At 41.4% G+C, this 17,021-nt stretch overlaps 2 protein-coding genes across 3 annotated transcripts; both read right to left on the bottom strand.

Moving 5' to 3' along the window:
* Positions 1 to 597: 597 nt before the first annotated feature.
* LOC125305356 (zona pellucida sperm-binding protein 4-like) lies at positions 598 to 4,228 on the bottom strand. Its single transcript, XM_048260039.1, has 8 exons — positions 3,703 to 4,228; positions 2,240 to 2,430; positions 2,049 to 2,146; positions 1,817 to 1,974; positions 1,540 to 1,732; positions 1,276 to 1,417; positions 1,100 to 1,175; positions 598 to 766 (listed from the first exon to the last, which is right to left on the bottom strand). Exons 1-8 carry the CDS (start codon positions 4,172 to 4,174, stop codon positions 690 to 692), a joined length of 1,407 nt encoding a protein of 468 aa, XP_048115996.1. The 5' UTR covers positions 4,175 to 4,228; the 3' UTR covers positions 598 to 689.
* A 3,204-nt stretch (positions 4,229 to 7,432) lies between these two features.
* LOC125291398 (caspase-3-like) lies at positions 7,433 to 16,975 on the bottom strand. Of its 2 annotated transcripts, XM_048238148.1 has the most exons (6): positions 16,404 to 16,975; positions 15,921 to 16,009; positions 15,386 to 15,514; positions 14,634 to 14,812; positions 8,139 to 8,268; positions 7,433 to 7,934 (listed from the first exon to the last, which is right to left on the bottom strand). In XM_048238148.1, the coding sequence occupies exons 1-6, from the start codon at positions 16,430 to 16,432 to the stop codon at positions 7,708 to 7,710; spliced, it is 783 nt and encodes a 260-aa protein (XP_048094105.1). In that variant the 5' UTR covers positions 16,433 to 16,975; the 3' UTR covers positions 7,433 to 7,707. The 2 variants fall into 2 exon arrangements, with proteins under 2 accessions (XP_048094105.1, XP_048094113.1); XM_048238156.1 differs by lacking the exon at positions 16,404 to 16,975 and having other exon boundaries at positions 15,386 to 15,509; positions 15,921 to 16,005.
* Positions 16,976 to 17,021: the final 46 nt, after the last annotated feature.

Here is a 17,021-nt window from a genome sequence, read left to right as displayed (position 1 = left end):
TCTGCCTTTAATCTAACCCATCATAGGTTATGTTTTAGACATTAAACTAATCTAAAGACATTAGTTGTATTGCTTATTTAATCAGTACAACAGTTTACAGCTATGCTAACATAATTGTAAAAGAGTTTTCTAATGATCAATTGGCCTTTTACCATGTTAAACTAAGATTAGCAAGCACAACATGCAACTAACACAGGACAGATGGTTGCAGTAAATACTGCATTAAAAAGCAGCCATTTCCTGATACAATAGTAATTTTCAAACTGAACAATGTACTGTATCTATGATTTGTTTGTTTTTTAATGTCCAACATGTGTGTGGGTATAGGCAATTAGTATGGGCCGGGTACACTTGCAAGGAGACTTTGTGCACATCCCAGGTGCTGATCAAAAAAGTCAAGTTTTGTGAAAAAAGTTTGCACACTCCTTGGTATTCTTTTTCGATATCCTTTTTTTAGTTTATTTTCTCATTTGGCAGATAACGTACGGTATACATTTCTTTCTTTCTTCACTTACACACAAAAACTATGTGGTACTGTTTTAGATTTGGACAAGTTCTGCATACTGAAGTACGAGGAATAAAAACAATCAGTCACTATTTTCATAGGGTCAAGCTTTAATTGAATCCAAAATCTGTTTTGAACAGGTGTAACTCATACATCTGCTGTCCCCAGTTCTCTGATGAATACATCAGGCTTTGATCCTAACTGCCCCACTTGACACAATAACAGCAGCTTCCTCCTGCTTCACTGCAGAAACATCCCTCTCTGCAGAGATGAAGAAAAGCAAACCATTGGTTAACACAGAAGAATAGATTAAAGCTACATTGTGTAATTTCATGGGTTAATTCTTGGGGGAAATTTTGCCATTTAGCGGTGAGATGGTATATTACAACACTGCAAGCACGATTTACTAGCTACGGAAGCCTAGCATACGTTAAGATATCATACACTTCTTTATCAAGTAGAGTTGAAAGAAAAAAAATGTTTTTGTTAACAATCGACCCAAAATATTACACAATGTAGTTTTAACCATTGGTCACCATTGGTTAACACAGAAGAATAGGGGCAACTTCTCTATTACTGTCAGGGAATACTCACTGAATCGGCTACACAATGGCTCACAAGAGGCTCCTGCTGAAGGCTGGCACACAGAGATTTTACAGTGAATGTACACCTGAACACAGACAAAACAAACAGGCACAGGAATCAGCCACACCAATCAAACCGCCTTTCAGAGTAAAGTGTATTAGCAGTGCCGTCATAAAAAACATTACCATTTCCTGCGGGGGGGAATTGAACTGCATGTCAACAAATGTGAACATTTTTAGGATAAAACGCCTGTAGTGGGAAGGGAAGTTAACATCTTGCGAGATTGGCACCAAGGTGGTTAGATAACGATCATCCATGTAGGGGCATCTGCAGAGAGACTTGGGGTTACAGATTGATCTATTCACTTATATTCACTGTGCACGTAGCCTGCAGCTGACCATGGAAGAGGTCATATCTAGTGGGTCTAATTCCAGCCGTTGGCTCCTTACCCTTCCACTAAAAGGTCCCACTGTGGCATGCTAGTGGATTCGTGATAGGGTGTCGTCCAGCAGTTGCCCAGGGTTAGAACAATGTTTGGATCTGTCCTCTCCAGGAGGCGCACCTCAACGTATACAGGATCTCGCAGAACTTTAGTGACTGGGTAGTCACTTTGAGAGTAGTATGATGTGTAGGCCACTGACTCTGCAGAAGAAAAGACAGTTGTAGCAAAAGAGTCTCACAATCTGGTGTGCTGCGGATAAGAGTGATTGGGACAGTTCAGCATACCTTCCACGCATCCCTTTGTGGCACATACACCATTGCCCAGTCTGAGCTCCACTCTGATAGGCCCTGGCTGATCCACTCCAAAAGGAGGGGGAACAGAGAGGACCTCAACTAGCAATGCCTTCACTGATAGGCCGGTGTAACGACATTGGAGTGACACCCTAAAGCCAAAGGAAACACAGATTAGCAAACAGAAAAAGAAAACGTAAGTCAACTGCATGTACTGTCCACTCACTCATAAAAACTGTCTCTTGTGATGGAGCCCCGGGGTCCAATGCCAACTTCGTATGAGGAGGTCATTTGGTTCTCGTAGATCACTTGGTCATTCTCCTCCTGCGAACAGAAATATTGCACACATTCCTTATTCTCCCTGTGATAAATGTAACATTTAGCACATGATGATCATCACTGTTGAGGCAGACCCACCCTCATGCGAGTACCACAGGCTGTTGCTGTAAATTGGTAGATGGCAAAGCCAGAGTTGGAGTCCACAGGGCGACAACTGGGTTCACCCGAACCACCCAGGAAGATGACCGAGTTCAGATTTAGGCGAGGCAAGGTGACTTCCTTGGCGACCACAAGAATGATCTGAGCATCCAGGGTGCAATGCAGAGTCACTGAGAATCAAGTAAAACAGAGCAAAGCAAAAACATAAAAATAAAATCAAAACAAGTATACTCCAAGTGGCTACAAGCTTAACCTTCTAACACTGTTCCGGTCAAAAATGACCGATTTACTCATTCCCTGTACCATAAATATGGCATTTTTCATCAGATTGCCTCAAGATCTTATGATATCCTTCACAAAAGGCTTTTGAACATATAGAATTTATTTTGACTACTTTCTTTGAATTTTCAGTGATTTATTCAACGTAGAAACACTTTTTTTTGTTTACGGTCAAAAATGACCGCCATAGGAAATTAATGGGAAAGAGTATACATTTCATCCAGGAGATAAAATATATCTCCTTACACACACTCCTACAACATACCACCAATGTTCCCACACACATGCATGCATGCACACACAGAAGCACACACACACAAACAGACACACATACAGTACACAGACATGTACACCCACTCACAGACACACACACACACACACTCAGTACATGTTGTCAGTTCATGTTGTCATGTTGCCACTTGTACGTGTGAACCACCAATGTCCGCACAGGCATTCACGCACATACGTGAATAGGGGTGAACAGAAACACACCCACCCACACACCCATAAACAGACACACACACATGTACACCCACTCACACACACATAACACACAGTTCATGTTGTCATGTTGCCAGGTGCGCATGTAAACCACCAATGTTCGCACACACAGGCATGCATGCACACACAGAAACACACCCCCCACACACACACACACACAAACAGACACATACTGTACACACACATGTACACACACACACACACACACACACTCACACAGTCCATGTTGTGATGTTGCCACATGTGCAGGAAAACCACCAATGCACACACATGCATTTTTCACACATGGAAACACTCACACCCACACACACAAACTCTCTCTCTCTCACACACACACACACACACACACACACAGTACATGTTGTCAGTTCATGTTGTCATGTTGCCACTGTGTATGTGAACCACTGTGTCCGCATACATTCACGCACATACAGAAACACACACACACAAACACACGTGATGTAGATGTTAATGTTCTAATAAGGGTCTGTTTACAATAATGTTCTATTAAATAATACTTTTTGTCATGGTATTGGTATTTAAGAGCAGTTAAAACTGTTCGGTCAAATTTGACCGCGAACAGTAAATTAAGGGGGGTAGCAACGAACAGTGTTTAAAGGTTAAATAAAGAAATATAAATAAAAAGATGCAAACAAACCTACCTGTGTTCCCGTAATAGCACTGAATACCATCAAAGCAACAGTTCATTTTCTGACACTCTGCAGCACTGGTACCAGATAAACCACATTGTATTCTGTCAGAATCCAGTACGTTGCATATATTGATCTGCATTGGAGGATCCCTGGGTTTTTGAGGTGGTGTAGCTGGCCTTTGAGCTGGAATCTGCGGACTTTGAGCTGGCTTTTGAGCTGGAGTCTGCGGAATTTGAGCTGGCCTTTGAGCTGGAGTCTGCGGAATTTGAGCTGGCCATTGAGCTGGCCTTGGAGGTGGCCTTTGAGCTGGAGTCTGCGGAATCACCTCTGGCGTTTTCTGTGGAGGTTGGCGTGGGGTTTGGAGGTTTTTAATGGACGAGGACGAAATTATTGGTGTCCAATGCGGTGACAATGCACTGGTCCCCAGCCACAGTGCCACAAGCATAACGCCAAAGCAACACAGCTGCTTCTCTAGAGCCATGGCTGCCCTTACCAAATTTCAGCCACTACCAGTGAACCAGGGTCTATTTTATGCCTTAGTAGAGGAGTGACAGAGTTCCAAACCCCCCCGTAATTTAATTGGTTAGCTCCTCCTCAGGGCAGTGATGTCATGCTGCAATTTAGGCAAGATATCTCATGGCACAGAAAAGTTGAAAAGAGGAGATAGTGTAGAGTGGCATCAACTGTCTAAATCATTAACAAAACATCCCAGAAATGACACAACACATCATTTATTGTGTTAACTTATTGTTGATAGTTTCTCGTGGAGATTCAACCAACATTTGTACAGAATGTCCTGACAAGGTTGTGTTAACCTGACATTGGGAATGACATCCAAAGGTGGTTCAATTACCTCATGCGAGTTGAGTTCATATCAGTTCAGGATTAAACAGTTACATTTTGTCAGTGCCGGTTGAGACCTCCATGGGGCCCTAGGCAAAAGTAAAATCCTGCTAAGGGGCCCTCCTACCTGAACTCTGAGGGCCAAAATGTAATCATTTATTTAAATATATATATATATGCCTGTTTGCTTTTGATGTTTGCTGTTACAAAAAATAACTGCAGTTCAGTTATAGTAGGCTATACAGTGCAGTAGCCTAGTATTTTCATGTCCAAAATATTGCATTTTTGTAGTAAATTACAGTACTATGCAGTACAATGTCATTTTTGTGTCCAAAATACTGCAAGAACTGTAAATAGTATTTGTAAGTATTTCCTCCAAAACTGCGGTTTCGATAATCAGAGTAGGAGGCACCAGAGAGATACACATGGTTTGGTTACAAAAGGATTTGAATCCTTTTCAAATTTTGAAAAGCCTATAGGCCTATATGTTATAATGATCTAAACCAGGGGCTCCCAAACTTTTCCATGACAAGGCCCCCCAAATACCACTAGGTTCTGGCCAAGGACCCCCTTGATGTACGGCAAATTTAAAAATACATTAAGCTAATCCTAATAATTATTTTAGCCACAAGCACTTTGTGATGGAGCATACAGTGTGTAAAAATTACATTTGGGGCTTTCTGCTATATGAGAGCTATCACTCTACTATTATTCCCAGTCATTATCATGGAAAATAATGTTCAGAGATGCAAAAAAAATATTATAATGGCATTGTATAACAACCCTCATAGTAATAGGTATATTTAACATTTTTCAAATGCTTTTATTTTTCCTTCCAACTAGCTGAGGCCCCCCTGGCACCCCACTTTAAAAACCACTGATCTAAACAGCTATCCCTTTAAGTGATCGGTGCTACTGTAGTCTAAATGCCACCAATATGTACTCATATGTTGTATTTCAAACATGTAATCCTGTTTCATGCCTTCTGTTACTTCCCAACATGGATGTAGAGCAATGGTAAATCCAAGAACAATTTTCAGGTGTTTGAAGTCAGACCATATTCCTTTTTTCGTAACCCAATCTAATTAACAAGTGTGCATGTTCTTGCAACTTTGTCATTTAGCTATAGGAACATGCATGTCCAGTAAAATGTCCTAATTTCCATCAAATAAGCCATTTTGTAATGCCCCCATTATAATACAGAAATGTTTTCTTAATGATCATCATGGGTCCGTGTAACGCTTTGCAGTGCTTTGTTCTATTTGCTCCATCCATCTGATCCAAATAAAAAATGTGTTCAATAATCCAATTTTCATTTTTTTTAACTGGTCAGCAAATAGATAATTGCTGCTATTTTCTAAATGTGTTATTAGTCACGCAAGATAAAGAAAAAAAAAACAAAACTGGATTGGAAACAAAAGTAAAATTCAGTTAATATTGGATTTTTGCCTTTTTTGACCGTTTTTGTTGGGGTGAACCACAAGTGTAGGGGGGTGACCTGATACATATTGGCGCGCGGTGTTGATGATCACATTTTATCAGCGGATGTAGAGATGGAGGGCTATCAAACACAGTTCAGCTTGCATCAAGGTGCCAAGCGATTGATAATGTCAGCTCGAGATCAGAACTTCAGAGGGAGACATTGCTGCATCCTGATATAGGCTACGTGTGTAGAATGTTCATGTTCTGGGAGGCTTTGGAGACCTACATGATCCAATGGACTTGAGCCGTAGTAGCCTATAGCAATGTAGGCTATTTGCTGTTGAAATTAATACATGGATAAACTGATAAATTAGGCATACTCACTGTTGTGTCTTCGTTTAGCCTAATGAAACCTGGTCTAGCGTAAAGTGTTAAATAAGCAAAAATGTCCCATGTCAAACAGTGCTTGGGGTAGCCTGTATCTACTGACGTCGATGGCAAAGCATTCTGCTTGGGGGAATTATTTGCTATGGCTATGGTATTCAAATATACTGTAGATATGTTCAACATAGGCTGAAAGTTATGTTTAACGTGCCATCTCCCAAAAATCGGTGAAGTTTTAGTTATTAATCTCTAAAGTAATGAGTCAAAATCACGCACAACTTCAGGAGGCGCTCTCTTCCACCATCTAGCCTGGCCCAACTAGATGCTGTTCTCCCCCCGGTGCTCATGGTTCAGTCCAACCAAAAGCTCAAAAAAGGAAAATTAGGGGCCGTTTATACGAGAACGATTGCGAAGGAAGACGACAAAATATTTTATCATAAGTGCCTTTCGCTTTACAATGGCCCACCCCCGGGCCATCGGGCTTGAAGACGAAAAATCTGAAGACTCCTTCCAGAGTGTAGAGTTTTGAAGACGACCGGTTATGCGTCTCGCCTAAACGGCTAAACCAAAGATCCTTGATTACCTCTCTGGCTAAACTGTCAAATTAGAATGTCTGCGCCGCGGACGCACCGGGATCTATCACACCACCACCCAGCGGTCTAGAATGCATATCCAATCGAATATCACATACTCTTGCGTCTTCATATAAACAAAGATTTCCCCCTGAGAATGCTCGTCTAAACGCGAATAAAAAAAATTAAGACGCGACGCCACTTCTGCATCTTCTCTTTTCATCGTCACCGTATAAACGTAGCCTTAGAAAATTGACGCATCATTTCAATGTTTAACTTCTCAACAGAAAACCGTAACTGTGCTCAATTGAAAATCAAAATATGCAACAATCCCATTTACTGTGCCGTCCTAAAGAATGGATAACGGATTTTAAGCCTATTTTTATATTTTTTCATGTGAATTCTGCAAATAGAACATAGCACTGCGAAGCGTTACACGGACCATCATGATATTTGAATCCATTTGGGTTGTTTCATCCATGTTCCATGTACAATAGAACACAAAACATCAATACATATCTGGTTGGTGATTTTTACTCACTGAATACACAAACATAACACCAACAATAGAAATAAATTGATTTATTGTTAACTTCACATGTGCCACTGTCACTATAAGGTTGGTTTATGACTCTCTGGTAAATCTACAACAAATTTCTGGGATCATCTTTGTTATCCGTGTTCCCTTATCTTGCACTCAAGATTGTTGTTTTTTTTTTAATGCTTTATTTCTGTATGTTTAAGTGTGAAATTCTTAGTTCAGATCAGTTCAGCGGAGTAGTGCAACGATGACTCATCTTTGTAGGTAGAATTCCCTGGTAAGTCTGGAGATAATGCAGGGCATTTGTTTTTTTCCATGACTCTCCTTTTCACCAGTTTGAGAATGGAAGCTTGTGGCCACATGGCAACTGACCCTGGTCAGGATTTTGGTTAATTCCAGCCGCCTATGTCGAGTCAGCATGTCGCACAGACAGCTGATGAAAACAGATCCATGCAACTGATGTCTCCAAGAGAAGTAGCCTTAGGAGGAAAATTCAGTAGTAAAGTAAATTTATTTCTGTGCTAACCGTAATGTCTGTCTTTTAGACAGTTTGCAGACTACTAGCTTTGAATACATGAAGACAAGGCCTTGTCCATATAGTGCAATAATGCTTATTGGAAATGTAGCCTGGGAGTAAACCGACTGTGACTATTAGACATTTCTGACATGTCTGTCTGGCTCACCTGGGCTTGTTGAGTGGCAGCACAGAAAATCCTCCTCTAGGGCCTCTGACACCCCCGCAAACTCCTCTTCCTCCTCAAGTTCCACAGAGTCTGTTTCCACACCAGAGTCCATCAGCTGTCCCCTGCAAGCCTTCCAAAGAGACACAAACATTTCGCAATGGGACAGGGCAGTCTACCTCACAGAGCAGGGGTCACTGTGACCTACAGCAAATACACAATGTACACAGACAGATATACAAGTTAATGCACTCTTCGTAGTGGGATTATTAACTGTTTGTCAGCACAGACCATTCCCCAGAGACTGGGGTTCTTCTAAGCACAGGCAGGGTGTTAAGTGTGTTTTTAAAAATGGTGTGTGTGTGTGTGTGGGGTGCCAGAGGTCCGAGGTCGTTTTTTCCTAATGCTGTTTTGTCTGAAGATGACAGAGTTTTTCCTGAGACTGACTGACTTTTAGGCTACTCCAATTCTTTCACACAAACTCGCGTCACAGACCTACGTCACACACCACTTGGAGGTGCAAACAATCAGAGTTTTGGTTGATTTGACCATCAGTTAACTTCGAAACAGGCATTTTACTATGGATAGACAATAGAAATACATCATAGGAGTGATTAACATCAAAAAATCTAGACTGGAGTAACTCAATATTTGACACCTCCGATATGTTTAGTGTTCTAAAGACGTCAAATAGCCCGTTTTCGTTACCAAATTGATAGCCAAGGAGCCAGAAGTGAATACGCATGTATGGCTACAAAATCTGTGCCTTCATTTTACAACTAAACACGAGAAAAAGCTTTTATGACCCTTGAGCCAGCTCCTTATGTGATCTCAATGGCAATGCAGCGTTTGTTTGCACCTCCAAAAGCATGGCGTACCTGGTTACCTCCCAAAAACGCCCACAAATAGGCCTACCCGTATGTTTGTGTGAAAGAATAGGTGTGTTCGACTTGATGCAGATCTGTGGGTGCAGATCTGACTTGATGTGATGCATGCTGGGTTGAACACAATGCATACTGGGATGGACGCAATGCTTACTGGTTAGAAAATCCTGTCCAACTTCTGTCAGCCGGGGAGGAGAAGGAGTTAAGTCATTTAGAGACGAGTGACCGTCGCAGGAAGTGCATCATAACAAAGGGACACCAGACCCTCTTGTAACAGCTGTTTTACTCGGTGATACTGCAGACTCGTAAAAATAGTTAGAACATAAGGCAGAAAAACGACAAGTTTCCTCATGCTGCTTCCTTATGTTGGAATGTGCAAAAATGTACAAACAATTAAGAGGATGCCTTCTTGTATGTGATTTCGCAACAGTGATACTGCAAACATGCTGATAGCCTATTGTTGATTTTATGCTGTAGTGTAGTCCTAAAGCATGTCACACAGTAGCCTAGCCTACAGAAAACACTTAATTGATATGATATAATGATAACTTGTTAAATGTATGCCTACAATGGTTTATTAAACATCATATTCATTTATTTCGTCAGTCATCATGTTCATGTTAATGAATAGGAAGGACATTTAAATCATAGCCATAAACCAAAATTTTGCGCAATATCTGGCGTGAGTCACGAGCTCCTCACAGCTGACTCTGGCAGATCACGTGGACAGTCAGTCGCGATCGGTTATTTAATAAATACATGTGAATTACGAATAATAATAAAAAGCGTCTACCTAATGTGACTATTTTTATATAAACTGTAAAAGAAAATATGTGTTTTCCCGCTGTATTCTCCATAAAGAGTAAAGTAAATTATGTACTTATTTCTGGAATTAACATCACTTCCTGGACTCGTCTGAGGCTGGTCTGTATGGTCTGAGGTCTCTCATAGGCTTGTTCGTCTTCATGCAGATCCGTGCAGATCTGACTTGATGCATGCTGGGTTGAACACAATGCATACTGGGATGGACGCAATGCTTTCTGGTTTGAAATCCTGTCCAACTTCTGTCAGCTGGGGAGGGACTTACCACCGTGTCACCATGTCACATGACCGTAAAATATTGCAGGAGTCTTAGCCTGCAGACAGATCTTGCAGTTGCCATGACGTCAGTTCAAAGACGTGATATGGCCATTTGGGAGGAATCTCCTCATGACTATTTTGACGGGGGTCTCATGCTGCTTCCTTATGTTGGAATATGCGAAAATGAACAGAAATCGAAGGGATACCTTCTTATATGTGATTTCTGCAACAATGGGAGGCTAGCCTACTGAAAACGTTCTGTTATTTTCTGCTGTTGGTTAAATAGATAGACACACATATAGGGAAAACACTTGATATTGAATTTATGTGCTACAAAGCAGGCCTGTTAACTGTATGACAACAGTGGTTTATTTAAACTACATCATAAGAATTTATTTCGTCAGTCATCATGCTCATTTTAATGAGTAAGAATGAAAGTTATGCTGTATTTATTGCAAACAAAATTCCGCAACATCTCCTGCGATGTCTCCCGCGGCCGCGAGTCACGTCAGGCAGACTGTAGCCTGTATGTCCAGGATGAGCTGCCGTCTGTTGTAGCTCCTCCTGGCTAGCCTCTGAAGATCACGTTGACGTAGAAAGCCAGACAAGTCAGACGCAGTTGATCTCAAACAAACTAACATAATCGAAGAAGAAGTGGGCTTATTTCCTTATTTCTATGAATGGAAGAAGAAGAAGCAGTCATGGCTGTAATGTCTTGTTGACATCTAAAATAACTAAAACTCAGGGACACCGTGTGGTTTATTAGACTCTCACGTTATCAACTGGCTTGATCTCTGTTTCCTAGCCTACATAAATTAGTAGGCCTACTAGCGACATCTACAGGAAACGTCATTCAAAATGGTGTTGGCTGTAATCGAAAAAATCAAAGCAACATTGAATCATCAGGCGTGTTCATCTTCATGCAGATCTGCATGAAGACGAACACGCCTATCAATTCTTGGGCTGCAGCATTAAAAAGACGATTAAAAACTCCTTAGCCCTCTGGCTGCTCTGACATGGTGCTAATTACAAGTTAACAGTTAACAGGTGCTATGTGATTTGATGATTTGAACAACAACACACTCTGCTCCCGCCTAAAGTGGGACGCGGGCCTAATTTGCATAGCAATACAGATATCTCTAACGTTATTTCGCCTAGTCAAAACTCTAATTCAAGATATCTATAATTACATTTTGACTAGGCAGAATGAAAGTTATAGATATCTCCAATTTCAGATATCTCTAATCAAAACTCATTCAAGATATCTATAACCTAATAATAGATATATACAATCAAATTATGACTATCCCTAACTCCAGTTTGAGATATCTACAACGTCATTTTGACAAGTCATAATTCCAGTTACAGATATCTACAATGTCATTTTGCCTAGTCAAAAGTTCATTCAAGATATCTGAAAAAGAACTGTAGATATCTTGAATTGAGGTGAATTAAAGATATATTTATGACTAGTCAGAATCAAATTGTAGATATCTCTAACTGGAATTACAGATATCTACAATTCAATTGCAGATATCCGTAATTCACATAGTGGATATCTGCAACTGAATTAGCCTGACGAGCCAGACCCACATTAAAATGTAGGGTCTGGGCACTCACCGTTCACAGTGCTCAGTCCGAGGGGCGGGATAATCGGTTGTCTTTCAAATTCCCTCTGCACGCAATAGGACAGCGCTGAGTCCCATGCGTTTTCCCACCAGCGGAGCTAGTTGGCTAGCTCAAACTTTTGCCAACTTAAAACAAGCTTAACTCGTGTCACACTGTTGGCCAACAGCAACATCCATCTTCTTTGTTTTCAAGTAGCAGGGAATTCAAGCCAAACCGTTGCAACTCTGCCATCAATCTAACGACTCTATACACGAGCTCACAAGCCAACGGAGAGTTGCTAGACTAGCCCTGGAAGCAAATGTAATTTGCTTCCGCTAGGGTGTGTCTAGATTTCTAGGCTACAACTGAATTGTAGATATCCGTAATGATAAACCCCATAGAAATGAATGGCAAATGTGGCGTCATTTGTCCTAGGAAGAATGTCTTTGTGGATATCTAAAATGTTCGTTTTGACTAGGCAAAACTGAATTACAGATATCTGCAATACATATCCAGTCTAGCGGTTAAATGTTAAAATGGCTTGCCATAGGCAAGGCAACTGCAAGATCTGTCTCTAGCACACACTAGCAGGCTAACCTAGCGTTCATGGGCTTCGGAAAAACCTTTTTCTCAGTGAAAACATCATTCCGCGTCATTCACGTCACATAATGTGTGAGTCAGAGGTCGGAAACTGGGGCTAGATTTTGTTAACAGAGTTGCCCAGTTAGGGACTCGTCATCACTTTTGTTGTCACGTTGTAGTTCGTTTGTAGTCCATGTGGCCTTTCATGTCCAACAGTTTTAATGTGAACTTGGGAATTTGCCGTTTTTGTCACTTGAAAGCTGCATATCTTTCACAAGCGTCACCCTCCCCGGCTGACAGAAGTCGGACAGGATTTCTAACCAGTGCCAGAGCCCGTTTACGGAGAGCCGGATCACTCCCTATTAACTCCATTGTACCTGCAATCTGTTGCAGTTCCGCTAGGGTCGATCACGAATAAGTGCAAAAACAATGGGGGTCTATGGAGCTAGACGGCTAAATGTGTCTCTTTCACCTGGTTGTCGTTGAAAAATCGAATATTTGATTGTGGTTTCTGCAAGCTCAATATGGATTATAGGTCAAAAGTTGAATGAACGGGTACTTACGTCCTTTTGATTTGTTACAGGTTGGGTCGTTGTTGCCCACAACACACTAGCTTTCTGCTAATTATTATTTCTTATTTCTTCATTGTATGTGCCTTCTTATATTTACTTTTTATATTGTTTACTTGAATGTTATGTTCGTCTGTGGACCTAATTGGTAAAATATGTCTTGTCTCCACCGTGGGATAGTAGGAAACGCAATTTCGATCTCTTTGTATGTCTTGACATGTGAAGAAATTGACAATAAAGCAGACTTTGACTTTGACTTTAATGAATGACGTCATTGACGCATTTGAAAGGCTTTTTAGAACAAATAAGTGACTCAAAAAATATAATACTCAGCGGTGTGTATTTTCTCTGCCCCCTCTTTCGCATTCAACATTCAAATTTCTGGGCAAAAAATGATATCCCGAGAAAAGTGGATTTGAGGGGTACAGCTCCATAGACCTCCATTCATTCTGCACTTATTCGTGAGCGCCCTCATGTGGAACCAGAAGAGGAACTGCAACCAGTTCAGAAACCGGAAGTTTCCCGAGAGTGGCGGTTCTCCCCTTATTAGACATTAGGCGTTCTCGTCTTCATGCAGTTCTGTGCAGATCTGACTTGATGTGATGCATGCTGGGTTGAACACAATGGAGCTCTCCATTGTGTTTAACCCAGCATGCATCACATCAAGTCAGATCTGCATGAAGACGAACACGCCTATTCTCTGCCAGTGCATTGCGTCCATCCCAGTATGCATTGTGTTCAACCCAGCATGCATCACATCAGATCTGCATTAAGACGAACAAGCCTAATGCCGATTCACCTGTGACCTCATGCCTATTCGTTTGAGTCTGACACCTGAGTCTGAGATCTGAGGATGTCCTAAAATGAACACCGTAGCGTAGGATAGCCTACTCCTGTGTTTCCTCGCTTATCCGGCCTTCCACCTCCCTCCTCTCTCCTTGGTCTTGCCTCCTTGCAATTAGACCTCTAAAGTTCGCCTACAAAAAAGAATCAAAGCTGCCCATCTTTGTCCACATAAGGAGATCCGGGTGTTAATTGAAGCTAAACTACCTACGGTAAGTTGCTTTGCAAGTTAGCTCTGGGGTAGGAAAAATCTAAGTTTGCTGTCTTAACGTAGGCCTACCGAAGATCACAGGAGCCACTTGAAGGCAGAGGGAAAAAATAGGCGTGTTTGTCTTCATGCAGATCTGTGCAGATCTGACTTGATGTGATGCATGCTGGGTTGAACACAATGGAGCTCTCTCTAGTGTGTTGAGCAAACCGTCTGCATTCGGGCAGAACTGCGTGTGCACAAGGCTTCATGAATCACATGAGACACACAACCCTCGTTCCAGCTGCGAGATGATTGGCACATGTATTCACAACATAGGCCTACCACATGATTGGCATAATGTATTCACATGTCAACTTTTGTCGGCGGAAGGGGCGGAGTATGTGTAGACGACTGCCATGTTTGCGTTACAAACTAACCCCATACATTTCTTTGGGAGATTCATTGAATGTTGTGTCTCCTCATTAGAAAGTCTCTGAGTGTACAGAAGTAGGCTAATCGAGACAGGGTGTACATTTTTCATGGCCACGAGATGGCGCCATGGCACTGAACTTCGGTTGGTGTGAGTAAGCAGTGAAATGGTGCCATCTGGTGGCCATGAAATATTTAATGTCTAGTTGTTGGTCTGCGTATTTATTTATCTGTATATCAGTATACGTATCTACCTGGCTGTGTGTGTTTGTCTTGTGTGTTGTCATCCATCCATCCATCTATCCATCCTTACCTGTATGAAGAAGAGTTTGGGCTTGCCCTGGAGGCTGTGGCAGTGGTGGGAGGTGAGGGTGGAGGCAAGGCTCTGGATGGAGATATAGGCTCCGTCAGCCCCCATCAGCAGCCCCTGGTCTCCATGACTCAGCAGCACACACACAAAGCAGGACATCTTACTATGGTCCTCCACAGACTCTGCAAGACCACACAGATCACAGGTGCTAGAACACACACATACGTGTGTGGACACACGCACGCACGCACACAAATTAACTCACCATTTATCCCCCACACACACACACACACTTTAACCCCTGTCTAAGGGGTCCACCAATGTGACGAGTGAACCTGTCTCCAAGAAATGCAAATGGAACAATGCCAGACCCGAATGAAAATTGTGAAACAGTAAATGTGAAAACTAACTACTTGTGATGGTTCCTCCAGTCTAGTCTTTGGTAACAGAAAAATCTCTAAGGCAATGTAATTTTACAGTCATTGACCAAATTTGGTTCCTAAAGGACATAACTAAGGACACAAGTCTGTAGGGATAGTGCAGGGAGTGTGAGAGGGCCCTCTACTGGAAATCAAATGTATTCTAAGTATTGACTCCGACTTACCTTTTCAGGAAACAAATTTTCCTAAAAAGGTCATTTCAGGCTCCATCATCAGAGTCCTAGCAGTACCACAGGGTCCTGAGTAAACCCAAGTCCCAGAATGCACCCTTTCCCCCAAAGACAATGTGTTATGGCTATGCCAGGTGGGCTATACCTTCCTGAAGAACGCGTCTCATGTCAGCTGCACATAGATCTTTCTCCATCCGCACGCTGAAGCCCAGCATTCGGAATGTCATCCTCAGTGTGTTACCATCCACCTCTGTGCCAAACCTCCGTGACTGACCTTACAGGAATGAACAGTGGGCACACATTGGTTCTCTGACTCTTTTCACTTGTTTTCTGTGCATTTTGTTTTAATGAATTTCATCAAACTATATAGTAGATGTTTTGGATTGTGCAGTTTAGTTGGGCAACATTAAGAGCAATGTTGCCAGGCCACTTCATGTTGAGAGCAACATTTTTCAGTCATCAGTGGGTAACTTGTTGCAATTATCCAGTCATTGTCAACATTGCTGAAAACATTATTCCATATCATTACTATTATAGTCCTAATGTTAAATGTTGATAATATTAATTGTTGAGAAATTTAGTCAAATCTAGACAAACTACTTTATCTCCTAGATGTCTTCTGGATGTTTCATATGCTAAAATATTTCTTACAGTTAATGCAGTAAAATGACTCTACTCACCATTGAAATGTTCATTGTTTATTATGAGGCATCTACCTATGTGTTTGTGCTCTCTGCTGTACTCAAAAGACAAGTCCATCATTCCATGCCTGTGAAAACATGCAGACAGGTTCTTCATTTTCTCATACAGTTCATGCTGTGCAGAAGAACACAGCTTGGCTATTCAAATGGATTGTTCATAATTGCCAGCACAGGAAATGTTAAATCCAGTGGGTGTAAAATTATAAATTGAGAGATAAAGGAAGACAAGATATTCTGCTGTTGTCTGATATGAACCAAAAACTGAATGTTAAAATTACAAATTACTTTCTTGCCACACAGCTTACAAACAACAAGCCACTGTGAGTTGTCTTGCAATCTTACATTCCCCAATTCAACAGCATGTCAGCTTGTGACTGATTCCATTGTTTTTAAACACTCAGACTTACTACTTATCCCCCGCACACAGACACAAACTTAGAAACACAAATATTCAGTACTTGCCTTATTGTGTCTGCGTTTTCCGTTGTCATGTCTTTTTCTTGAAGACCCAAACAGCCTCTGACTTCAGCCGGAAAGCATCCTCTTATACTTTCACTTTCATGGCAAGCCAATACAGGGTATCATATAAAAACCTCTTTAGGTTATCAGAACTATGGTTAATGTTTACCAGTAAATTATTGCAGTGGCAGGCTATCAGTGGGGTTATCCTGTTTGCTGTCTAAAAGTGCAAAGTGTAATTTGGTTCACTATGCACACCTTGTTCATCTATGCATAATAACTAGGCTGTATATGGTCTTTGCCACACTCCCTCCACAGAAGCTAATGCAACCCTGCACTTGCCCCTGCTTCTGCATACCACAGACAAAGAGAAACATGCAACACAGTGCTTTTTCCATTTATCATAAGTAAATTTCACTTATACTGTAATTGAGGCAACAGTTCCAATGAATGCAGCTATTTCTGATGTTTATTCTTTAGCAAAGACAAGTACCATGTATTTGTAATATGGGTGGTGACAGAAAGTATTGACATCTGCATTAACATCTGTATTAAATAAATAAAAATATGACCTACTATAACAGATAAAAACAGTATATTAATCAGTGAGATATCTAACCT

The sequence above is a fragment of the Alosa alosa genome, chromosome 1 (assembly GCF_017589495.1).
Source record: "Alosa alosa isolate M-15738 ecotype Scorff River chromosome 1, AALO_Geno_1.1, whole genome shotgun sequence".
Classification (NCBI taxonomy): domain Eukaryota; kingdom Metazoa; phylum Chordata; class Actinopteri; order Clupeiformes; family Clupeidae; genus Alosa; species Alosa alosa.
This window is presented reverse-complemented; position numbering and strand designations above follow the sequence as displayed.